A 25,840-nucleotide genomic window follows, 5' to 3' on the forward strand; every position below is an offset into this window, starting at 1 on the left:
CAAATTCCCAGTTACTTAGACGGGTGCTGTTGCAATGAAGAAATGGAGAAAGGAGTTATATATTAATAGAAGGGTATTTCAGTATAGATCTAAGTAGGTGATATCGGCCAAATGGAGCCATTTAAAGAAATAATTCTCAATAGGTTCTATCCAGCCAACCCAGACATCCCAACCCCCATCACGTCCCAGTAAAGGTTGCTACTAGTCATCAAAAAGGTGGCACACTCTGCATACTGCCCACTGACACACTTCACCTCCTCACAGACAGTTGCCCTGAAAGCCAGGGCCTTCTGTCTTGTTATTCCTTTGGCCAGAAGCAGCAAAACCAGTCAAGAGAGTGGAAGTTGCAGAAATTTCACCTAGAAACCAGTTCTCATTAGACATCCTGCCCAATGTCGGGGAGTCGAGAGGTCCTGGTATACAACCTAGATAAGTTTCTTTACCACCTTTCACCTGCATTTGCACCCATTCAAGATGAGGGCAGAGGTGGGTGTGTAAATGAATGTAGATTTGTAACTGGCTAGTGTTTTCCACCCATTTCACACAAGGTACAACACATTGGAGAACCAGGCCCTCAGTCAGTTTAATTTCCTGGTGTGCATACGCTAGCCCAGTGCCTGTAGTGTTTAGACCACAAAGAGGCTTTTGTTAACACTAAATTTAAAACAAAACAACCCTCCCCCCCAACTATATACAAAGTTTTGATTCACAACAGGTAGATTCTCTTCCAACAAAAATGTAAATTTTGGCCCTTAAATTACTTGCCAAAATCTCCTTAATTAACACCTTTGCCCTCGCTTGGCATTATTTCATGTGGCAGCCCAAATTCTCTCTCCAATCTGGAGGAACTCATTAGCTATGCAAATAAAATGCGCTCCAGCAGAGTGACAGCCAATTATACCACCCCCCTCCCACCAAATGAATACGAGTCACTGGGTGTCTTTGGGGAGCGGGGGGGAGGGGGGGAAAGCTGCATAGGCAACTGCGTTGCTGTATGTGGCAATCAAGCTTTCCCACTGCTGCTGAACCCTTGGGAGCTTTCTCGCTCCTGTTGTCGAGAGCGTCGTCTCTCCACATTGTTAATCTCCTTTTGCCACGCTCCCAAGCTCAGGCTGTCCCAGGGGAGTCCTGTGAACGTATACTCAAGTCCTAGCCGTCCCTTCTTCCCCCTGCCTCCCTGCAAATATGGAAAATGTGTGTTTCCCTCACTGATTTTGGTGCAAAAGACAGGCAGCCACAGTGCTGTCAAATTAATTAATTCCAGAGCCATTTGCAGTTATGAGCCACATAAGATTAGTGGCCATTGCATTGCAGTTCTAGTGGAGTGGAACGGGTAGGTGGAAATAAGATCCTAAAAGCCTTTTCTTTCAGAGTCTTCTCTTATGAAGAGGCCTAGAGGTACCAAGATGTCCCCTTTTTAGAGCCACAAATCATTCTGAGAAGCCTCACAAATCCTATAACCCCATAAATATGTTTGAATAGAAACTACTCATCTGAAGGGTGCATGATTGCAATGTGTACTCATGGGGTGATAGCTAGTATTTTATGTACTAAATCGAACAGATCCTGCTCACTGGAATATTAGATACAGGTCTGGCCCTTCCCTCTCCATACTGCTGAGTACAAAAATGAATGAGAGCTCATGATTCCTTAGGGTGCTTTCTCATTACCAATGCAGCAGGGGTGCATGTGAGATAATCCCCCTCCTCCAGTATTTTTGAGGAACAAGTTAAGGACAGGGCATTCCCCTCCCTGCTTTGAGGTGCAAAGTCAGTTCTCCAGATGCACCAGTCAGCATGAGGAATAACACCTCTGGAGACGCTGTGTTTCTTTATCCCTCTCACCCTCTCTCATCAGAAAGGGAATGCAGACTCAAGGCTCAGGGAAGTGCTTTGAAGGCCCCATGTGGTGGCTCACAGGGGTTCAGATCCCTGATTAGATGGAAATGCCTGCTGCAACCTGATAACAAACCAATATCTGAATGGGAGGCTCCAGCAAATGCTACCAGAGTCAAGGACTGTCTATTATTACAAGAGATATTAACATACACACAGCTACACACATACAAATGCTTACTGCCATCACAGATGTGTACATCCATACACATAATATTACACTCCTGCCTGCAAACACAGAAATACAAATTCAGATTATTTTCTTTTTTTTTTATTCCTTTTAATCTTCTCTTGTTGCTTAATTGCAGGGGTGGGCAAACACTTGGGCCCAAGGGCCACATTGGGGTTGCAAAACTCTATGGAGGGCCGGGTAGGGAAGGCTGTGCCTCCCCAAACAGCCTGACCCTTGCCCCCTATCCAACCCCTCCCACTTCCTGCCCCCTGACTACCCCCCTCAGAATCCCCGGCCCATCCAAACCTCCCGCCCCTTGTCCCCTAAACGCCTCCTCCTGAGACCCCCCCATCACACCTGGGACCCCCATCCCCTCTCCAACCCCCCTGTTCCCAGTCTCCTGACTGCCTCAACCCCTATCCACACCCCTGACCCCTGACAGGCCCCCCACCACTCCCACACTTATCCATCCCCCCCGCATTTCCCGTCCCCTGACCATCTCCACCCCCAGAACCTCCACCCCTTGATGCCTGACTGCCATCCGGGACCCCATGCCCCTTATCTAACCCCCCCGCCACCCGTCTCCATTACCATGCCGCTCAGAGCAGCATGTCTGGCAGCTGCGCTGCCCGGAGCTAGACACACTGCTGCTTTGCTTGGCAGGAGCTCACAGCCCCACCCCCCAGCCGCGAGGCTGCAAGGGAGGGAGGACAGTGGGGGAGGGGCTGGGGGCTAGCCTCCCCGGCTGGGAGCTCAAGGGCCGGGCAGGACGGTCCCGCAGGTTGGATGTGGCCCGTGGGCCGTAGTTTGCCCATCTCTGCTTAATTGTTATCTGCCCCGCATAAGTGGCAGTTATAATTATCACACACACCAGTGAGGAGTAGTTTTATGACTTTCAAACATGTAAGGTAAATTTGCAAACAATTTCAAGGGTCTGATGGAGAAATATGGATTAGAAGATTTTAGTGAATCAAAATATTGCAAAAAATAGATTTAAGACAGGGAGAAAGTAAGGTGTTATGGGCCGGTATGACATACTGGTAAAAAGTGGTGGCCAGTACCAGCCCATACAGCTGACTTTAAAGCGTACCCTGCTTAAAACGCTGCGGTGGCAGCGCTTTAATGTCACTGCTCCTTTTGCCCCCTTTGAGGCTGCCACCAGGGGAGCGTGTGTGCAAAACAAGCAGCTGCCCCAGGCCCTTTAAATTGCAGCTGGAGCGCCAGGTGGCACGGGCCAGGCAGTGCGGATGGGCTGGCTGGGGGACGCTGACCCCAAACCCTGCCCCTTCTGCCTGAGGCCCTGCCCCTTCGGTAAGAGTTCAATTTTACTTTCACTCTGATTTAAGACAATATATTCATAGACTCTATGGCCAGAAGGGACCATTGTGATCATCTACTCTGACTCCTGTGTAACAGAGGCCAGAGAACTTCCCCAAAATAATTCCTAGAGCAGATCTTTTAGAAAAATATCCAGTCCTGGTTTAAAAATGGTGAGTAATGGAGAATCCACTACCACCCTTGGTAAGCTGTTCCAATGGTTAATTACCCTAACAGTCAAAAAATTATGCCTTATTTCCAGTCTGAATTTGTCTAGCTTCAAATTCCAGCCACTGGATCACATTACACCTTTCTCTGCCAGACTGAAGAGCCAACTATTAAATATATGTTCCACATGTAGACACTTATAGACTATAATCAAGTCACCCCTTAACCTTCTCTTTCTTAAGCTAAATATGTAAGTAATGGTCCATTGTATACAGCATGTTCTTGACTCCATTATCAAATCATTGTCAAAGCATAGCATGTACAGTTACAATCTTCCATACACAGCTATGCACAGGTACAGAATATGCAAATATACATGCACATGCAATTACACACATCTGCTATGCTACAAGCACATACTATATGCACACAACACTTTCCCGAGATACAATTTATGTTAAAAGGAATAAGTGATGTAAAAAAACCCAAACTAGCCTTTTTTACAGTTTTTCTGTAAAAAAAGGGTGTCTAAGACATTCATAACACTCCTTTAACCTCAAATTGCTTTGCTTCCTATATATGTACAAAGAATGACAGATGCCGCCACTTCTGAGCTAGAGGATGCTAGCTGAAAAATAGGGCTACATGTAGTAGGAGCTGCCTTCCCTAATCTTGGATCACATATAGAGGGGAAATTTTAAACTAGGATACCAGGGAGACTCCACTAACCACCATTCCCACCACCATCCTTTCTCCAGAGAAATACCATGGGATCTTTTAGGGCTTGGGTTTGTAGGAAGAGGTCTGCAAGCACTTCTGCAGGCACAGTTATCAATATTTCAGTTCTACTCAGAAATTGGGCCTCTGTGGGTGGAAAAAAGGATATTTAGAGCTGCTGGCACATAATTACCTGATTCATGCATGTCATTGCAGTAACTGGACATGCACATTAGGACACACATGGCTAGACCTCAGACATCAACTTTTAGAAAAGCAGGTGCTGAGCATCCCGGCAAAGCAAACAGAAGCCGGATTTTTAACATAGATCATCCAAAAACTCACATACAGTCAACTGAATGGACCTTAGTTTAACGTCCTTGGAAGGGTAAGGAGCTGAGATGATTCAACTGCCATTCAAACCTTTGTTTCTAGGAAATCTATATACTGCAAACTGATACTTAGCCATTATGTCATGCTTTTCCAGCCAAAGTTCAAAGGGAAAAGTTAAGGCTAGAGTTGGAACATATTGCTTACTTTCCGGAGGGAGGGAAGCAGAACACTCCCCTATTGGTACCCTGATGTTCCTCCTTGTTTCCCCACTTTTCACCCCCCAGTTCTCCTAATTCCCAAATGTTGACCATCAGCCTTAATCCTAAAAGGGCTCATCTGCTAATATGAGCCATTGCCTCCCTCCCCTAGGATTCACCTGGAGCACACCGTTCTATTGCATTCCTGGTCTGCCACACTCAAGCAACCAACCCTAAGGGATATCTTTGGCACTGGACTATAATCAGGATGATTCTTTCCATTAAGTGGGCAGGTTTTTCAACTTCTTATCTTGCCTGTAAAAGAGAATATGATAGATCCCAATGGTGTATTCCCAACAGAAGTTGGGGTTTTATTTTAGGAAAGGGTCTATTGCTTCCAGCTTAGATATCAGCAAGCATTGAATTCTGAGTAGCTATAAACCCGAGGGACTGTGAGAGCTGGAAATGACCTTGCTGCAACCCCATCCATAACTCACTCACTGGAAATGCAGCGTTCAGTAAATTTAACACTCATCAGAAAATGTCTCAGCATCCCCGTGGTGGCAGAAGCAAAGTCAGCCTGATGGGAAAACCCAGGTCGGATTTTAGCAAATATCAGAAATTGAGGGGATATTTTTGCCTATGCAGGAAGCTCCATCTTTCCATGACTCTACTGTTGGTTCATTTTATTGGGGGAGAGGGGCTGGTGCTACATCTGTACCTCAAAAGCACTAACACCAAGTGCCACTGACTCATCATCATTTAACCACTTCAGTTTCCCTAGAGGTAAATGAGGGATAACAGCATTTACCTCATATTACAGCATTAAAGTTGTTATGCAAATGCAAAGAATTCCTCTTAAATTAAGAGGTTGCACCGCATATCTTCCTTCATCATCAGAAGCTGAAATATCATCCTCAAAGCGTTTGATCTGTTTGCTACCTAAATTGCAGTTAAATAGGGGCAAATCCCTGCTCAGGGCTGCCAGTGATTTCACTGCAAACGAGCAATAGGAAGAGTGTGCATGTGTGTACATCTGCATGTGTGGATGCAAAGGGAGTGCAGGCGGTGTGTGTGATTTAAATACTTTCGCAGGTCCCATGATGTGTGTATAATCTGCATGCAGTGATACGTATATGTTCAGGTGCCAGTGGGGGTCTGAGTGCGTTCATTGTTTCTGTATGCATGCGTATGGGCGCTTGGAAGCCAGGGCAAGCTGTTGATGGAGTCTCTTGAGAAGTGGTGTGTGTGTGTGTGTGTGTGTGAGAGAGAGAGAGAGCACGCTCAAGAGCACTGGGCAGCTTGGCCAGGCTGCACACAGGCTCTCTTGGGAACAGGGCTGTATACTGAATTTATGAGCTCTTAAGTCATCACATTTACAATTTATATTCTTCAGTCTTTTAATCTCTGCAATAAACTTGGACTAAGTCTTCACTGAAGCAGTGTGGAAATTCCCGTTCCCAGTTTCTTGCTGCAGCCACATTCAGAAGTTTTCCTTAAGCAAACCCCAGGATGCAATGTTGGCTGTTTAGATGGGGAGTCCTTTTCTTCCTCAGTTCAACACCCCATGTAAAATCTTCCCCATTAAACATTCCACCTCTTTTCCTGATCGCTCATTCCTGTCATGTGCAGCTAGGCATGCAGACGGTACACAGTTCTGGAACTCTACAATTCCTCCTGCCCTGCAAGGAGGGAGGGCTACTTTTCTAAAACAGAAATTCAGCGTTGTTCTACAGGACTGACTCTGAAGTAAAGAAGGAATTTTAAATGCTCCAGGACAGTACATGCAAATCACCAGGACCAACAATTTAATAGTTGCCGCTCTTGGGATACAACTCACTTCTGTGCCATCACCTACTGAGAGCTCCATTTCCTGGGGGCTGGTGTACACTAGAAAATTAGACTGATCCAGCTACATCGCTCAGGAGTGTGAAGAAAGCTGACCTAAGTCCCTGCATAGACAGCGCTAGGTTGATGGAGGAATTCTTCTGTCAACCTAGCTACTGCCTCTTGGGGAGATGGATTACCTACACTGACAGGAGAACCCCTACGCTACCTACGCTGATGTGCTACAGCTGTGTCTCTGTAGCATTTCAACTGCAGACAACCCTAGCTGTGTCAGACCTGGAAGTGCCACCTCTGGAAGGTATCCAGCAGCTGTGAAGTGATCCCTAAGAAGCACAGCTCTCAGAGGTGGTGATTTCCCAATATAATGTCATCCAAAATTGGGAAGAAGTCTTATGTTTAGGTGAAATAGCTACAGCAGGCAGGCAAACTCCTCTCTCTCTGTAGTCAGAAGACGCCAGAGGAGCTTTCAAAACCAGGTGGTATCATCTCTATAGGATGCCTGAATGGCCTCAAATAAACTCAGTTGCCAGGCCCAAGACCAGCCGTATCATAAACCATCACTTAATAATGAGAAACTGAGCTACAACGTTCCCCCTCTGGTTTACTAACTGTGTGCTCCACATAGCTCATCCCACTGATGGGAGGTGGAAAGAAAATCCCAGGACAGTAATTCATCATCTTTTCTTTCCTGGAGTTTTAAAACTGCATCCTCTCTTCATTTCCAGCTCTATTACTTCTAGCCATGGTACCAAAAACTAGATATTGTTCTCAATATTTGGTTAATATTGAATTAATCACCCTTGTATATGGCTGGAGGAGGGAAAATCAGGAAGCCCAAGGCTGTCATAGGCAGGGAGCAAGACAGAAGGACTGGTCTTTCTAATTTCTGAGCAGCCATCACTGTAAATGTGGGGGAACTATTAATTACATACAAAGATGAGCCAAGACTGGAATGTCAAATCCAAACTGCACTGAATTTTGGGCTGAGGTGGGAGGTCAGATGAGAATCCATGGGTCCTGACCTACTCGTATGGTTTTGGTTCTAGGTGTTCTGAAATCGGAACAGGTCTGTTTCCTGGATTTAGGGTATGATCTCATGCTGAAAACCATCAGCTCCCATTAATTCCAGTCCCAGGTAAGACTGGGTTCTTAGTTTGGATTCAGCCCTAACTGGCAGAAATCCCTTGAGAACAGGTGGTCTCAAGAGACTTGCACCATTTGGGGTTTAAATTTCACATGAGCAGTCACTAGATCTTGGGGGTTTGAAACCCAAACCTCAGAATAAACTGGATCCAGAAACTTCTTCCTCAGCTCCTCCCTGATTATTCATAGGTCAGAGGAAGTTTGAGCAGCCACAGTCCCATTCAGCCTGCTTGCTAGAACTACATTTCTTCCTAATGCTCCCCAGAACCTTCCGTCACCCATCACCCAGCACTTTACTAGAATGCAGTTAATACACGAATATCATTGTATGGGATGCATAGAAACTTCCTCTCGCCATCCACAGATGTGGGAGGCTGGAATCTTTGTCATTTAAGCCTTTTCTGCTCAGCATTCACAGCTGCAAAAACAGCAGGCAAACTCCTGACCTCAAAAACTAAATACAAGGCATATACCCCCATTACTTCAGTCCACCCTGACACTCATTGGCTTGCCTGTGTGAAGGGTAGATCTATTTAGGAGGCATTCAGTCTGTGGACATGGTGCTTCGTTGTCTTGAGAAGAAAGGAAAGGTTTTTCTAGCTAAATCTGTTATTTAGTTTACATCTTTGCTAAGGCAGCCAGATCTTATTGTTAACCCACTAGGAGGTGGGCATTACATAACTCACCACAAGGTATGAACCAGCAAAGCCCCTTCACCACAGATTCTAACAGTTCTCCCAAGGAAAATCTAATGAGATTCCGTTCCCGACCCCCCCAGAGGCAGGAAGGAATCGAGTACAATATCCTTTTAGATAGGGGCCACAGTGGGGTGAAATGTCTGATGACAGTTTGAGTGGCAGAGTGAAGTGTGACCCTTGTTTGTTTGGAAACTCAAAGTACTTAGAGCAAATGTCTCAGGCTCATGTTGTTTTATAGATAAAAGGATCCAGGTCTTGTCACAGGATCAACTGGCTGCCAATAAACCCTTCTTCTGGTGACACCCCCTGCCAAGCCTGTTTCAAAACAAAAATATATATATTTTTTGTTTTCACAGCTCAGAAAAGCTCTTTGGCTTGGAGGAAAATACAGGGTCTTTTGGAATTCTGGGCAAAGGGTTAATTGGAGTTGTGGCCAAAGGTCCAGGATTTGGATAGAAGTTTGAGGTCAAGATGCACTTTTGAGTGAAGGCTCAAAATAGGTTCATTTCGGTGTGAAGCTTCAGGGCTCAGTTTGGGATGAAATTTGGGGCTTTTTTTAAAATCCAAATCTCTTTCCCATGCCTAGCACAACAGGTCTGAAAAGTGCAAACTGCATGCTTGGACGAACATAGGAGAAAGGCCCCATAACATGAGGCCTCAGCTGTCAGAATGCTCTTCCCTTGAATGTGATTGGTTTTTAAATTGTGACTGGAGCGGATGGGAGAGGGCCACAGCAACTCTGCCCATCTGGCATTCTGAAGCAGAAATCTAAGTAAAGGGGAAGGGGAGGGGGGGGACCCAAAAGATCCAAAGATAATGAGCACCATTAAGGTTAGTCTGTCTCATGATTGTTTCTTATTAAAAAGAGACTGTACTTTATCTGTGCAGGATATGCTGTTCGGATGAGGGAATTAGCAGAACGACTGCCTCCATATCATCTAATTAGCAAAAATGTTGATAAGCAGATACAATCACATATGATTAGGATCCTTTTAAAAAGCCACTCCATTAATTAAATAGACAGAGAGGCCGCCTACAGCCCTCGCGTGCCACTGATTAGAATACAAATATTTACACTAATCTCACCTCCATCAGCCATGGGACACTTTTGAGTATTTTTAGTGACATCTGATTACCATTGATTTCCATCCCCAATGTCAGGCCGTTTTGTTAGTATCTGAAAGTGCTGCCTTCAGTTTCGGATGCTTTAAATCATGTTAAGCGTTTATCTTAATGACGCTGCTGATAACCACTGCTCAGGTCACTCGTACTTCTCTTCAAAGAACACAGCCTGGGCTGGCTTTTATTGTTTGTACTTGAGATTTAAGATACGAAAAACATTTCTCATTTCAAAGCCTTGGTTTCTTTGGGGCTGCCTGGCTAGTTTGGGTCTAGTTACTTGATGTGTACATGTTTTTCTCCCTCTCATTTCTCTTTCACCATCGCTTTTTCACCCCTCTGTCTCTCTTGCAAACCCTTTTAGCTTACAGCAGTCGCACTCCGTTGAACTGCTGCTAATCGCAGACGTCTGCTGCAGGCAGCGGAGGGACAGGCAGTGATCAGCCCCCATTGCAGATGACAGTAGAAAAACACTTCCTACATTTCAGATTGGTAAATGTACTAAATCCAAGACAGATAATCCAGTGCGCCAGCGAGTCTGAGACTCTACGGACGCTCATCATCAAATGCAAGCATTGTGGCCGCTGAGGGAGGAGATGCTTCTCAAATGGCACGCTGAAAAAGTTAGAATTACCTCCTTCCCCGTCCATACAATACCACTCACGGCAACCAATCTGGATGGTTTCTGCCGGGCACTGGCTCTTGCTAAAAACCCACAGGGAACCTCCCAGCAGGCTTACTGGGATTACTCCTGACTGAGTCTTTTTGCTCTCTCTGACAGAGAACGGACATGCTAGAAACAGGAATGGAATCACTTGTGAAGTCTTGCCCAAGGGTTTTTAAAATGTTCAAATCTAGCCCATGCTGGCAAAAGATGTTGGCAGCCTGTGTGTGATGAGTTTGGTAGGTTCTCAGTCTACTTCCTAGTAGGTAGGCATCTAAGTCACAAAACCCACCATCACAACAGTCACTAATTGAACCCCCTGAATGGCGATTTTAGCTCAGAGGTCAATGACTGAAAGGGCCATGGAGCCTGACCTATCTCCTCCTTGAAGGTCGGGTTTGAGGAACACTGGTGGGGAAGTGTGGAGGAGGCTTGCATCTACCTGTGTGGTACCTGTTTTAGGGATAAACAGAGGGCTCCAGGCACCAGGGGTGTCAGGTTGACACTTTTCAGCCACACTAAGGCCCCATTCCTATAAAGAAGTGTTTACCTTCAAGCACAAGTGGTCCCATTGATTTAGCTGGACTATTCACATGCTTAACGTTGAGTATGTGTAAACCTCTGCAGGATCACAGGAGGTCCCAGGCTAAAATCCAGCAACTGAGTGTTTTAGTACTTTTAGGACTTAGGGATGTTTTCTAAGCAAGGAGGCAGTGTCCCTAGCCCAAGTGGAAACCCTAATACTACACCCAAGCACAAGAATCTAAGTGGTCCCTCAGCTTAGTTTCCTCCCCTAATAAACAGTCAGAAGAAAGGGAGGAAGGGAGTGAGGTCAATACAAGCAACAGCACTCAACATCCCTGCTGAAGATTTCAAAATCTGAGTGAGGGGAAAGACAAAAAAGTCCATACTTTTTTGGAAGGAAAAAGAATGAAGGCAACACCAACTGTTGAAACACAACATCTAGTATATACAGCCAGCCACTCCCTCCTCTTCATTCCTTCTGGATGTCCAATTAATTAATTAATTGGAAACTTCTCCTCATTCCTTGGCACAAATTGGGCTCCAAATTCAGAGGGCAGTGGGAGGAATGTTAGCTTGCCATGGCGGCATGGATTTTTTTTTAACATATTTTTTCATTTCACATAGTACTCCCCAAAACATCAATCCTCAAAGCACCATCCTCCTTCAATTAATAAGGCCATACTGGTGGAGGAGAAGGCAGGTGTCTGAAGAATTCACAGTACATGAAACTCCTTTGACTTCAATACTGCCCTTCATTTCCTTGAGCTCCAGTCTCCAGAACTTCATTGCACTGACTAATGGTGACTTTTAGAGCTGGATTTAGATATTACATTACAAGTAGCTCCATAGCATTGTCCCACAAGAGAAGCGAACCCTTCTTGGCAATGAAGTGGAAATTCTTCCAGCCAAAGGCCTCTTCTGTCCGGTCTGGGTTGATTAGCTCTAAAACCTTCCTGCTTCCCCATAGGGCTGCTTTCTAGTGGACGATGCAGTTTTCCCTTTAGGTCTACTTCCCTATACATACTGGATTTCCGCCATCTGTTTGTGCCAGGAAGAGAGTATAAAGCCAACACACATTAAAAGCGCATTCACATCATCCAAATATTTGTTTCTATCATAACAATGTTCACTTCTGTGGTACCTTTCACCTAAGCATCTCAAAGCACGTTACAAATATACAGATAGGGAAAATGAGACAGAGAGAGAAGATGGGACTTGTGATACAGCAAGTGAGTGGCAAAAATAGAATTCAAGAGTCCTGGCTCCTAGTTCCCCTATTCTCTGAACTTCATTAGCATCCATGGAACGACCTGTGTGAGAGGAGAATCATGGTCTCTAGTGTATATTTCTTAACTACCTCAAAATCCATAGAGTACAATAAGACAGAGCCATATATAATGCCTTACTGTCATCAGAGAGCTGTATTTCACACTTACATCATCATAGATGTGAAATATACATTTTTAAAATGTGAGATAAACAGAAGGTGGTCCAATAAAAGATATTACCTCACCCACCATGTGTCTCGAATAACCTGGGACCAACATGGCTACAGCAGCATGGAAAACAAAGAGATAAACCCTGGACAGTATATATAGGATTTTCACCAATATCACTTCATTATATTAAAAAAAAAACCCAAACGAACAAACTAAAATCCGCTGTACAATGATTGGCTGAATTATCTCTGATGTCACAATCCCACCACTCAACTGTCTTAAAATCAAAGGGTAAATTTAAACAATGTGTTTCTTTCCCTGTGGTGCGAAGCACTAGCAAATCAAAAGATGAACTGAGCAAAACCAGCAGATCATAAGGAGCAAATTTGGAGTGCCCAAAGGAAACAGGATTCCCTGGATCCTGAACGGCTCAGACTTCAGGTCACTGAGCAGAGAGAAAAGAAAGCATTTCAAAATCCATCCACCTTGCATTTGGGATGGTGAATTATTACGAAGTTTTAGGACTTCACCAAAAAGCCTCACAAGATGACATTAAAAAGTCCTACCGTAAACTTGCATTAAAATGGCACCCTGATAAGAATCCTAACAACAAGGAGGACGCAGAGAAGAAATTCAAAGCTATAGCTGAGGCATACGAGGTTTTATCCGATCCCCAAAAACGTTCCATCTATGACAGATCTGGAAAGGAAAGTCGGCAGAGAGGAGGCAGAGGTGCAACTGGAGGCCACTTCCACAGCCCATTTGATTCGGAATACATATTCCGTAACCCAGAAGAGATTTTCAGGGAATTTTTTGCAGGAATGGATCCCTTTGCACATGATTTCTGGGACATTCCATTTGATGGAAATGTGGGTGAAAACAGAAACAGAACTCATGGAAGAGGAGCTACCTTTGCCGGCTTTGATGTATTTCCTGATCTTATGGATTCATTTATGTCATTTGATTCAGTCAGCCCTGGTGAGCACACTACATTCTCCTGCAGGTCCTTTGGAGGAGACACTAGTGGGTCAAACAATTTCAGATCAGTCTCAACTTCTACTGAAGTGGTCAATGGTAGAAGAATCACTACCAGAAAAATCATTGAGAATGGACAAGAAAGAACTGAAGTTGAGGAAGATGGGCAGCTGAAGTCCATAAAAATCAATGGAAGAGAACAGCTGAAATGCTAGCAACTCACCCCACACCTGTGCAGAAATGTTACCAGCAAGCTGTATGGAAGATCTCACCTGTGGACTCTTGTTCAGTAAAATGGGATCCAATATAAGCAGTACGAATAAACAGCGTCACTGAGTTCATGACACAATTGTTACAGACTTCTGCATTACTTGGAACACTATTTCACAGATAAAGGTATAGAGGCAAGCTGTTCAAACTGGCTATAATTTTAGTAAACCTAGAATAAATGGATCTCAGTTTTTCAGAAATAAATACTGCAAGGGTAAGTCTTCCTGGATTACCAAACAGACTAAGTATGTTAGTACTGGGGGACTGGATGGCCCAGGGGATTGCTTATGGGTGAGACAGCCTTTCATTTCTAGGTTGCAAGTTGGGGCCAGTGCAAGCTTTTTGGTGACCCGTGTGAAATGAGTTGGTGGAAGCACTGTAGTAGACAGATGTTCAACATCACAAGTGATAGCTATATTAATATTCTTAACATAGCCACCAAGAACTGAGATGTCATGGAGCCTGCAGTCCTCTTTCACCCCTAGAAATGGACTGTTCTTGTTAAGGTTAAGGCATGTTGGTAAGGCCGAATAGAAACTTGTGCTAACACAGTACCTACCTTGTAGATAACTAGAGAATGTCAGTCCTTCAGGGTGCAGTATTCACTTGCACTAAATTCACACCGTTTTACAAAACCATATTCACAGAAAACTCATCATAAAAACGGTTGAGAACAGAAGACAAGGTTCCGTAAGCCACCCCCAGCATATCATGGAATTACGACAGACGAACCTGTGGAAGGACAGTTTGGTAGTGAGAAACATTAAGAAGAACAAGTTATCTTTCAGCTATATTAAAAAGAAGGGGGTATTGTAGGACCTACTGAAAATTGCAAGGGGAAGAGCTAGATACTGGGAATATTTGAGGAGCTGAACTAAGCAGAGGGATGATGAATATATGCATGGATGTAGGGACAGGTATGGCACTGGTAGTCAAATACCATTGTGTTCACAGAATTAAACACTGGAACTCAGCTCATCAGGCCTGGATGAGTTACACTTCAGTCTGTTAAGCACCAATAGATGTGAAGGTGACCTGTGATATCCTTTTCTTTAAAAGGATAAAAAGTTTAACCAGGAAAATATAATAGGCCAGTTAATCAAATTCAATATACTTAGCACTTAATGTTTAATGTGCATTATGAACATTCATTAATTATCACAACCTGCCTGTGACCAGGTGAGTATTATCCCCATTTTACAGATGGGAAAACAAATACAGAGAGGTTCTGAGACTTGCCAAAAGTGACACAGCTGGTGGCTCTCAGGACTAAAATTCAGAAGTTTCAGCCTCCTCATGTCAAACTCCAGTTAAGTTTAAATTAGGAGAGCAAACTAGGAAATGGTTGAGGGAATGTAACATGAGTATATGGGAAGTGAGGCATTTGGGATTTAAAAATCATAAGATGATCTTGCTAGGCAAGGCAATGGAATTTACTGTTAATGAAAGGGAGTTAGCAATTCATGTCAGCAACAAGAAGGAAGGGAATTTTGAGAACACGTTGCTCAGTTGCTGTAAAGAAGAACAGTAGGTTATCAGGCTATATCAGAAGTATATAAAACAAATTATTATACCATTGTACAAGGTCACGATGGCGAGGTACCACTTGGAGCCCTGCATCCAGTTTTGCACTATATGGGGCCAAATTCAGACCCATTGAATTCACTTCTAATTTGAATTTGATCCTTTACCTTCAGAGACAAATTTGTGCTGAGCCTACTGGGAAGAGATCCGAAAAATGAACAAGGGCTTTGGATGCTACTGCAATACAAAACAACAACAATGAATAGAAAAGAACATATCCTAGAGAAAGCCCAGTGAGGAATTACTGAGCTGATCAAAGGAGTGGAGGCCTCTAAACTATGGTGATTGCAAAAACCTATGGAGTTTGAACATGACAAGTCACTGGAGAGGGGATCTCCATGTCTTAGGCAAGGATCACTTTCTAGCTCAAATGCCTAAGAGTGTTCTGGAGATGCTGGTGGTGCTTTAAGGTTAGACAATCATTTCACTGTCATGCTGAGCACAGGCCAGTGCTGGGGAACTGGGCCTGTATTAGCTGAAAAGATTCAGAATGATTAAGAGCTGATACTTTGGGTGCAAACAGACATGAAGGATGGATTTAGGATTGCAGGGTCTCACAGCAGAGGGGCTTGGTTCAGGGGCAAGGTGATCAAGGTTAGATGGGCTAAGAGCAGACAACACAAAGATCTTTTCTACATGGTGTATGCTAAGATGTAAAATTAAGTCAATCTAGTTCATTATACCAGTATAATTCCCTTTGCGAATACACATTCCAGTATAGAAAGATCTTTTCTGGGTTTAGCTTATGTCACTTGGGAAGGGGGTTAAGCTAAACTAAAAAAAGTCACTCATACTGGAATAAGATTGTCCACCTGGGTATAGCTGTATAACTAGACTGGTTTAACTGGTAAATCTTTCCTGGGTGGACAAATCCTAAGAGATAGGGCTTCTTTGGTATTTTTCCCCCTACCAAGAATATTAAATTTAATTACATTATGGTCATTATTAACAAGCAGTTCAGCTATCTTCACTTCTTGAACCAGATCCTGTGCTCCACTTAGAACTAAATCAAGAATTGCCTCTCCCCTTGTGGGTTCCAGAACTAGCTGCTCCAAGAAGCAGACATTAATGGTGTCTAGAAATTTTATCTCTGCATCTCGTCCTGAGGTAACATGGACCCAGTCAATATGGGTATAGTTGCAATCCCCCATTATTACTGAGTTTTCTATTTTTATAACCTCTCTACTCTCCCTGATCATTTCAGTCACCATCACCATCCTGGTCAGTAGTATATTTCTGCTGCTGTATTCTTATTATTCCTGCATGGAATTTCTATCCACAGAGATTCTATGGTACAGTTTGATTCATTTAAGATTTTTACTATATTTGATTCTGTGCTTTCTTTCACATATAGTGCCACTCCCCCACCACCATGACCTACTCTGTCATTCCTATATATTTTCTACCCTGATACTATCGTCAATCCACCAATTTCTGTGATGCCTATTATATCAACATCCTCATTTAATACCAGGCACTTGAGTTGACCCTTCTTAGTACATAGATTTCTAACACTTGTATACAAGCACTTCTAAAATTTGTCAATATTTAGTTGTCTTCTTTCACGTGATGTCATTGGACTGTTTTTATTTGACTGCTTGTCTTCAGTTCCTACTTGTACTCTATCAACTTCTATCTTTTTTTTTTTTTACTAGGAGATGGAGAATCCCTGTTAATAGATGCTTCCCTAAAGGATGTCTCTGTCTGTACTGTGTGCTTCTCAGCACCTGTTGGCTCTCCCCTCCCTGGCCCTTAATTTAAAAGCTCTCTCATAACCTTTTTAATTTTACATGCCAGCAATGTGGTTCCATTTTAGTTTAGGTGGAGCCCATACTTCCTGTATAGGGTCCTCCTTTCCCAAAAGGTTCTTCCATTCCTAATAAATCTAAACCCTCCTCCCTACACCATTGTCTCATCCACACACTGAGACTCTGCAGTTCTGCCTGTCTAACTGGCCCTGCATGTGGAACTGGAAGCATTTCAGAAAATGCTTCCATAGACATCTTGGACTGTAATCTCTTACTCAGTAGCCTAAATTGGGCCTCCAGGATCTCTTTCCTACATTTCCCAATGTCACTGGTACCTGCATGTACCATGACCACCAGGTCCTCCACAACACTGCACATAGGTCTGTCTAGATGTCTTGAAAGATCCACAACTTTTGCACCTGGCAGGCAATTTCCCATGCGGTTCTCCCAGTCATCACAAACCCAGCTATCTATATTTTGAATGATTGAATCCCCCATTAATATTATCTGTCTTTTCCTAATAATTGGGATTCCCTCCTCAGGAGGTGTATTTTCAGTGTAAGAAGATACCATGACATCATCTGGAAGAAGGGTCTCAACTCTGGGATTGTTTCCCTCCACTCCAGTTTGATGTTCTCCTTCCCCGAGACTTTCATCCTCCTCAGCAGCACAGAGGCTGTTTGACTGAGGGCGGGACCTCTCTACTGTGTCCTGGAAAGTCTCTTCTATGTACCTCTCTATCTCCTTTAGCTCCTGCAGTTCAGTTACTCATCTCAAGAGCCCATACTTGGTCTCTGAAGTCCATGAGTTGCTTGTACCAAGTGCACATATATGCCACCTGCCCACAAGGCAGGTAGGTAATCATACATGTTGCACCCAATGCAATAAACCGGATAGCCCCCACTCTGCTGCTGGACTTCTGCCTCCATGGTTTTTACTCCTGCAGGTTTTTCTTTTTCTTTTTTTTGGAGGTGTGTGTGTGTGTTTATTGGCGGTATCTGGCTGTCACGCTTTCTCTCAACTCTCTCACAGAACTCCCCTGTTCATTGTTCCTGTTCGCTAGCTCCTCTGGTGGCTTAGGAACTGTTTTTTTAAACCCCTGTTCTCCCTCCGTAGCCCTGCCCACTGGTTAATGGATCCTAAAGGGATTAGTATCAAAGCCTTGTTAAGAAGCTCTCCGCCTTGCCAAGCAGGCCACTAGGCTCAGCACATGGCCGCCAAACAGACCACACTATAAACTTCAGTCAAGCAGGCACATAGCAAGCACACAACAAACAAACAAGCAGACAACAAACTGGGAATTGATGTAATCTCTGTTGGCAGAAGCTGCATCTACACTAGGAGGGTTTGCCTATATAGCCCTGCCAGCAAAACTTTTCTAGGGGCTGGTCTACATTGAAAACTTACATCAGCATAGAGACATCTCTCAGGGGTGTGGATTTTGCACACCTCTGAGGAACATAGCTATATTGGCCTAACCCCAAGTGTAGATGCAGCTAGGTCGATGGAAGCTACTGCCTGTTGGGGAGATGGATTAATCACAGTGACAGGAGAATACTTCCCATCCCAATGCAGCTGCAGCAGAGCCACTGTCACTCTGTAAATGTAGACATAGCCTAGTGTAGACAAGGCTTTAGAAAAGAGTTGGAATTAGGTTCAGAGGAGCTCCAAGCCAAAAGAAAGGTGGCTCAGGGAATATTTAGATCATACCTAGTTACAATAGAAATACTGTTAAAATTTGTGAGCCCTCAGGCCCTACAGGGAAGTTGTGAATGGGATGACAGATACACAGAAGCTGTTCTTACTAGATCATAAACCACTCAAGCCTTCTGATCATGGTTACTAGGAAGATATCAGAACACCAAATATCTGCGCACCCCAAGTGCATTGCAAGGCCACTTCACCCCTATAGTATCTCTGCAAATTGAACCCAAATATGGAACAAAATCATGCATATGGCCCTGTTTTTTTAAAGATGGACTGAACTAAGACTCAAGGTCAGAACATTGCAAACTTTGAGATGTTAGAAATCCAGACTCAGCTCTGAATTTTGCTATTCGAGCCTCAATATAAAACAGACTTGGGTTCAAGATGCAAAATTCAGACCTGGAATTTGAACAGCCTAGAGTTCAGGAGTGTTGTGCTTGGCCCAATCTAGTGACAACAGCAAACTGTAACATTGGATCTAGGTTTCGAATTCCAAACCCCAGCAAAGTTAGGGTTTTGTTGGAACTGGGATTTTGGTTCCAGCTCACTATGGCTCTAAGATAGTATTTTTATACTTTTGTATGGTTTTAAACAAAATAATACATATATCTACATGCACCTTGTATACTATGTATCAGGAATGCCTGCATTTTCATATAGTGACCTACAGCTAAATAGATAGGTATTTTTTCTCCCAGGCATAATTGTCCAGATCTCTTCTATTCCCATTCACAATGACAGCACATCCCTGTGGCAGCTACTGCAAATGCTTACATGGGAAACTCACTACTAGTAACAAGTGTCAGGGGTAGCTGTGTTAGTCTGTATCCACAAAAACAACAAGGAGTCTGGTGGCACCTTAAAGACTAACAGATTTATTTGGGCATAAGCTTTCATGGGTAAAAACCCCATTTTTTCAGATGCATCACTACTTGGAAAGTATTTAATTAACTTCTAGCTTCTTTTAATGCCATTTGGCAGCTATAAACAAGAAGAAGCCAGCATCATGTGACCAGTCAGTGGCTCCTTTGCTGTACATGAATCCAGTTATCTCACTACATCTATTTCTGTATTTATCTATTCGTCTCCCAGGGATATTATGTGAATGAGATTTATGATCCCACAAAGAAGCGACATTTTGGGATGTAACATGGTTAACAGCCTCTCTTTAAGAAGCTTCTACACTTGAAGACACATGCACACACAGTCCCATCAACCATTAGTCTCAGGTGCCAAATTTAGGCCGCTGTGACCAACTCAATCCAGGTCTCTGCCCACTCATGTCCAGATGCTGTGCCTGACACTAGTGGCTTCTCTGGGTGCAAATGCCAGACCATGGAGACAGCTTCCTACCTAAACAAAGCAACCTTTCCCCAAAATAAATATAACATCAAATCAAAATGCAGGGTTCTTACTGAGCTGAAACTCCATGAAAAACACAAAACTAACCCAGCGATTACACACACAGCCATGTAACGTCAGCAGCCAGCAGAGAGAGGCTGAGTCATTATTTTATTAACAGGCCCACAACTACTTTAATGGGGGCTTAGGCTGCAAAAACAAAAACATACATAAAAGCATTTAGAATTACTTCATAAAACACTAAATCACAATATTAACCGACTGACCTTTGCTCTACGCAGACCTGCTAATTTTAGCAATTACAGCCAACAACTTGAACATATCAAGTGGGCAACTGTTTAACAATAATGACATCTGCTTGGAAAATCCAATTATGTCTAAACATCTTTAAATCCCCACTAGGGGATACCTGCTTTCTTTTTGCAACTGTTAGTCTCTGCCTAATAGGATTTTAAACTCACAGCCTGCTGCACACGGTGGTGGCAGTGGCCCCCTCTCACTGGACTGGCAACAGCAGGACTGCGATCACATTAAGCAGCAAGTACGAGTCTCTCCTTGGACAGTGATGGAAGCAGTTTGATTTTCTGACATCCTAATCTGATAGACGGGTGCATTAGCTGGATCCCTTCACTCCTGCATTTCCCCTGCAGATTCAACTTTTCCCCCAACCTCTGATCTTATGTCCATTAAAGGCAACTGGCTGGTCCTAGGATGCCCCCTAAGGAGTTCCCCATCTCAGGGGCAGATGCCAGATCTAGCTGATCATGCATGTCCTAGTTATTAAGAGGATCGTTGCAGTCATTTTTATTCTTTGCTGGGTATTTAAAGCAAGATTTCCTAGAACACACTTAATGAACCTCTACACAGATATATTTCTGTTCCAGGCCATTTTAAGTATTATCATCTGCATAGTGCCAACAGGTCAGGGGCTCTCATAGCGTGGACCACATCTTAGCAGTGAGATCATCTTGTGGACCCACCTCTTCTCTCACAGAGACCAGTTCTCCTCCCAGTCGTAATCACACACACATAGCATGTGGCAACTACAGCAGTTATTTACATAATAAAACACAGGCATCATTTAGCTGGTAAAGTGATAAATGTTTTTCTCTTTTGGAAAGTTTTAATCAAAATGTAGCTCTTCATTTCATCTCTCTTTCCTATCTGTTCTGCTTCCCAACTACTTAGTTCCCTCTCCCCTGCTCCAAGGTTAGCAGTTCTGGTACCGCTGGTGACTCCTGCTCCTCTATATAGGAGCAATGCCTAAAAGAAGGCATCTAGGCTGACTGCATTTGCAGCTGTGATTGCGGTTTCTAGGCTCACCACTGCAGAAAAGAGGCCTGTAGAAGCAGCTGGGAACAAGGAGGGAGCGCCAACACCATGAGACCAACCAACTGTCCACAGACCTCCATAAGACAGTCTGGGGAGCTCTGTGACAGTATAACAACAAGAGGCCTTATTCTGATCCCATGTACACTGCTGTAAATCTCTGAGCTCGGGGAGTTACATTGCTGAAAGTGAGATCAGAATCAGCTGCATGGCTCCTGCTTTTAATTGCTTGGCATCCCTTAGCTGTCAGAGTTTGTAGGATTTTTGTGTCAAGATAGAAGAATAGAAATTTGTCTTTCTGCCTGCTTTTTTCAGATGGAGTCTGCAGCATCACAGTCTGATGACATGGAAGAGATTGTGATGTCACAATAATTACTGCTGCCCAGTCCCAAGACTTGAGGGAAGTCTCTGTTTTCATGGCCCCATTCTGTGATCTGCAGGAAATTAAATCATTCTGATTCTGTTTTGATCTAGTGACAAATGATGATGCAAACACTGTGACATGGTCTTACAATGTATTTCTTTTGCATGGCTGGACGGATACACATAGGTTGAAAGCCCACATATTCCACATTATTACTACTGAGATCGACTGCACAGTGTGAGGTACACGTACTGAGCCATGAGCTGTTGGGACAGAACACAGGCGCTCTCAGTCCCTGCTCCTGTGGGCTAAGAGAGGGATGAGTGGGACATCTCATTACAAGAGGGAAGAACAAACAGAAAAGGGTGCAATCTGTAGAAAGAGAACATATTATGATGGAGATGGGTGGATGGAAGGAAGGAGGCAGTTATGAAGGAGTGGGAAGGATGGAGGGAGGGCAGGTGCTCTGTTCAGGACCTCTGCTCCGGAGAAAGTTAAAACTCCTATGGTGCCCTTTAAAAGGCTGAAGAGGATTTCAGTGACACAGACTCCAGTGTCTCCAGCAGTGTGTGAGTTGAGTACCGCTCATAACCAGAACATAATGGGTATAACTTGAATAGGAAAGATGCTAAATTCTCAGAGACATAGTGGGCCAGATTCATCTCTGCTGTAACTCCACCAACTTCAGTGGAGTCACACTAGGATTGAATTTGACCCATCATTTCTCCTGACTGTTTGGGGCGGAGCCTACTGCCTCTAAGGAGTCGAAGACTTAGCTTCCATTTTCTAACACCTACATGGAGAAGTTCAATAAAAATCAGCGGCAGCTTTGCGTGTGGTGAACTGAGACAAACCCTTTTGCACCAATTTCCAACACACTCTTCCCATGAGGCTGTTGGATCATTAGCCATTTCCCCTGTTCACCTCAGTTCATCTTAAAACCTTCCTTTTCTCTTTAACTGGGATTCACATGTATCTTTATTCACCTATTGGTCACCTCTGTATCGCCCTAAGAGCATAGGAGCTCACACGGTGGAGCATCAGCACTTGTAAAGTTTTTTAAAAAGTCCTTTATTGTTTTTCTTCCATTGTCTGCATTTCCATCTCCCCTGTGCCATGGCCCAGCCCTGCCATGCAACATTACAGGAGCTCCCCTCCTTTCCCATGTCCCTCATCTCTCCATTCTCTGCTCCCTGGCTCAGATCTGCATTACAATATAATGAACTCCCTGGCCATCCCATTTCACCCTGTACTCTGCTTCTTACCTCAAATCTATGCTGAAGTCTTACAGGTGCTCCTTTCTTTCCTTCTGCTTGGCGTACAGGTGTTCCCTGACTTTTCTCTTCCTACTTTGGACATTGCTCTCATATGAATAATTACCTGCATCACTCGAGTCATCAACCTGGCATCCTCCCACTGTGTCCAGAAAAGGGCATTTTCCCAGACCCTTGTTGCATGTCTTCTAAGCAGCATCTGCCTGCTGAACTCCTCACAACATCCCGACCTCTGAGGAGAAAGGATCCATACATATAATGCCTACAGACTATTTTGATCAGAGAGCACTGGACACACTGAGCCAGCAGGCTGAGTTTCTAAGCAGTCAGTGATGGAGTGTCTCTGGCCTGTGTTTTGATTTGCCTGAGGAGAATCCCCAACAGTGCTTAAACAACAGCAGGATTAGGCCCAGCAGCACCAGGTGAGTCAGCGATGAATGACATCAGTGTTACTGAAGACAAATATGGCAACGTGAACATGGTAGACATGAGGAACCCGCGTATGGCGATAACATTTTTTTAATCTTATTTTTTATTTTATTATTCTCACTCTTTTGGTTCCTCCAACTCCCAGAACGAACAGGGATTTTTATTGCTGGGGTTAAAAAACACAAATTTGCATTACATCCTGGCTCCTGCTGTAATACTTCAGTCTCGTTTCTCTCTCTCGTCCCCTCTCCAGAACAACTGATGCTATCGCAGCCTGATTTAATTTCAAAGACGGATTGTGATTTGGCAGTCGGGTAGGGGGGCAAGGGGGGAGCCAAGCTAATCAAAAGTCACCATCTGCTGCGTTGCCATGGGGATATTCCTCCCCAATAAATGTGCTCTTTGCCAAAATCACAGATAACAGCACTATAAAGGGTGGGGTGGTGGATAAAAGAAAGAAGTTCCAACACTAGGGGGGAAAATGAGAGCCAGAGAAGAAGTGGGAGAGAAGGAGACAGAGACTACTGAGAAGGAAAGGCAAAATGACAAATGGACAGAACACTGAAAAGGAGGAAGATATAAGAGACATAGGCAGTCAGGCAGCTGATGATGAAGAAATAGAGGAAGACAGAAAGACAGCTGAGGAGGAGGAAAGGGGAGACATACAGACATGCTACTGAGCAGGAGAGAGGCTGGAGCTGCTGCCTAAGATGTAATGGCAAAACAAGAAGAGATAAGAGAATTGCCCTGAAAGAGTAGGTTCTGGTGATTAGGAGACAACTGAAGCTTCGGTGCAAACTCCCAAGATGATGGTCTCACCAGTTCAGAAAGGGATCGCTACTCAAATTATGAAGCAAACATTTATAAAGCCCCTTGCTGCGACTAACAACAATGCACAGGGATGGTTGGGTTTCTAGTCCCTTAACAGATAGTCTAATCCAAAAAGTACCTACAGTATCCTGCAGGAACAGTCCCAAATACCACAGCAACTCCTGGGATAAAGTGCAGTGTTTTGCTATGCTTTAGAAATTCAGTGCAGATTGACACAGGGATTGGTTTTTAAAATAAAAATTCCCTGGAAATGAATATCTTCAAAACATCTTGGATAGGGTGGCAAAAGGGAGGGGTCACGTCATTAGCTAACTACGCTGTCTGCTTTCTATCCAGCTTTCTTTTCTTTTATATGACTATTTGGTGACCACTTGGGCTGTAGAATCTAAATAATAACAACCTCAGCACCTTTCCACCCCAATATAATTTAAAAAACAGCCATTACTGTACCCGTTTCCTAGAGGGCAACAGCTTCATCTCCAGATGGACTTTGGTAGTGGCTAGGGCTTTACTAGCCTGGTGTATGCTGGGGCTTCAGCACTGAGGATAAGTCAGTTGCCCAAAAGCAGCAGGATTTCCCCAAACCTGAAGGGGATAAAAGAGGTAAGATTTAAACCACAATGTGCTGAATGCTCCCTGAGCCTACTTAGACCGTGCATGTGTGTGTGGAATGTCCCCTTAACCCCCAATAACTAATGAAAGTATGGGAGTCATTCTCACCTCTCCCCCTCCCCCCTCGCCCCTTGAGTAGTAACCCAGCTAAGTAGGCCACCCAATATCCATGCTCATGAATTATTCCCAGCAGAAACATGATTAACTGAATTTAGACTGTTCTATGATTGCAGTTGCTCAGAATTAATCAGAGACTGCTTTGGGTGAGCTTGTTTTGCATTTCAAAACTCCAGCTATCTTGATTGGAGGTTTAAGTCACATTGTGCTGTTCCCATTCCCTGACTGGATGAGTGTAACACAATATGCCAACCCGAAATATTCAAAAATCAGAAGTCAGCCAGCAAAATATCATGAGACTTTAAATGTATAGCTAGGGTTCTTTTACCTGGCCTTCTGATTTTGATGCCTTTAGGGTGCAATTGAGTCACATTTTCACACTTTTCTCCACACCCATGAGGGCTAGAAACTTAGTTTAAAAAATAAATAAGTAAACAAAAGCTAAAATCCTCTCCTAATCACATGACTTCAGGAGCTAAAAGTCCAAAAATAAATATGAAATATTGTGAGAGACTTGCAAGAGATGGCAACACTGGCTAGAATCAGATGGAATACTCTAGATGATGAATTCGAAACTCTCTTCCTGGGAATATTCTCCATTATTTCTGGATGAATTGTTTTTATTAACAAACATTCCTAACTGTTAATTTATATATTAGAACATTTGTGGAAACGAAACTCAGAAGGAGACACACACAATTGGAGTGACCATTTAAAAATTCAAAAGGAAGTTAATGCATAACTTTTTCTGTGTAGCTTTAGTGCTGGGAAAAGGGACTGGTTTATCTGAACTCTCTTGGGAGGACGGGCCCCTGAGAGGGCCAGCCCATGAGAACCAGATTGGGCACCCCCTCTTAGAAAAGGGGAGGAGCCAAAAAAGAATTTCTACCCTCCAGTTAGGCTAAAGGGATATTCAGCATCATCTATCCCAGACGTACACCAACCAGGCAGGGGGCGGCATTCCGCAACCCCACCTCAAAGACAAATTACACAAAGACTAAGA

The 25,840-nt window shown here is 43.8% G+C and overlaps 1 protein-coding gene across 1 annotated transcript; it reads left to right on the forward strand.

Moving 5' to 3' along the window:
• Positions 1-12,732: 12,732 nt before the first annotated feature.
• Positions 12,733-13,425, forward strand: DNAJB8 (DnaJ heat shock protein family (Hsp40) member B8). Its single transcript, XM_030570348.1, has one exon. The coding sequence runs from the start codon at positions 12,733-12,735 to the stop codon at positions 13,423-13,425; it is 693 nt and encodes a 230-aa protein (XP_030426208.1).
• Positions 13,426-25,840: the final 12,415 nt, after the last annotated feature.

This window comes from Gopherus evgoodei, chromosome 7 (assembly GCF_007399415.2).
Source record: "Gopherus evgoodei ecotype Sinaloan lineage chromosome 7, rGopEvg1_v1.p, whole genome shotgun sequence".
Classification (NCBI taxonomy): domain Eukaryota; kingdom Metazoa; phylum Chordata; order Testudines; family Testudinidae; genus Gopherus; species Gopherus evgoodei.

Bases quoted from the DNA above. Each gene is read 5' to 3' on its own strand.
- DNAJB8 (XM_030570348.1), top strand. From the start codon at position 12,733: ATGGTGAATTATTACGAAGTTTTAGGACTTCACCAAAAAGCCTCACAA.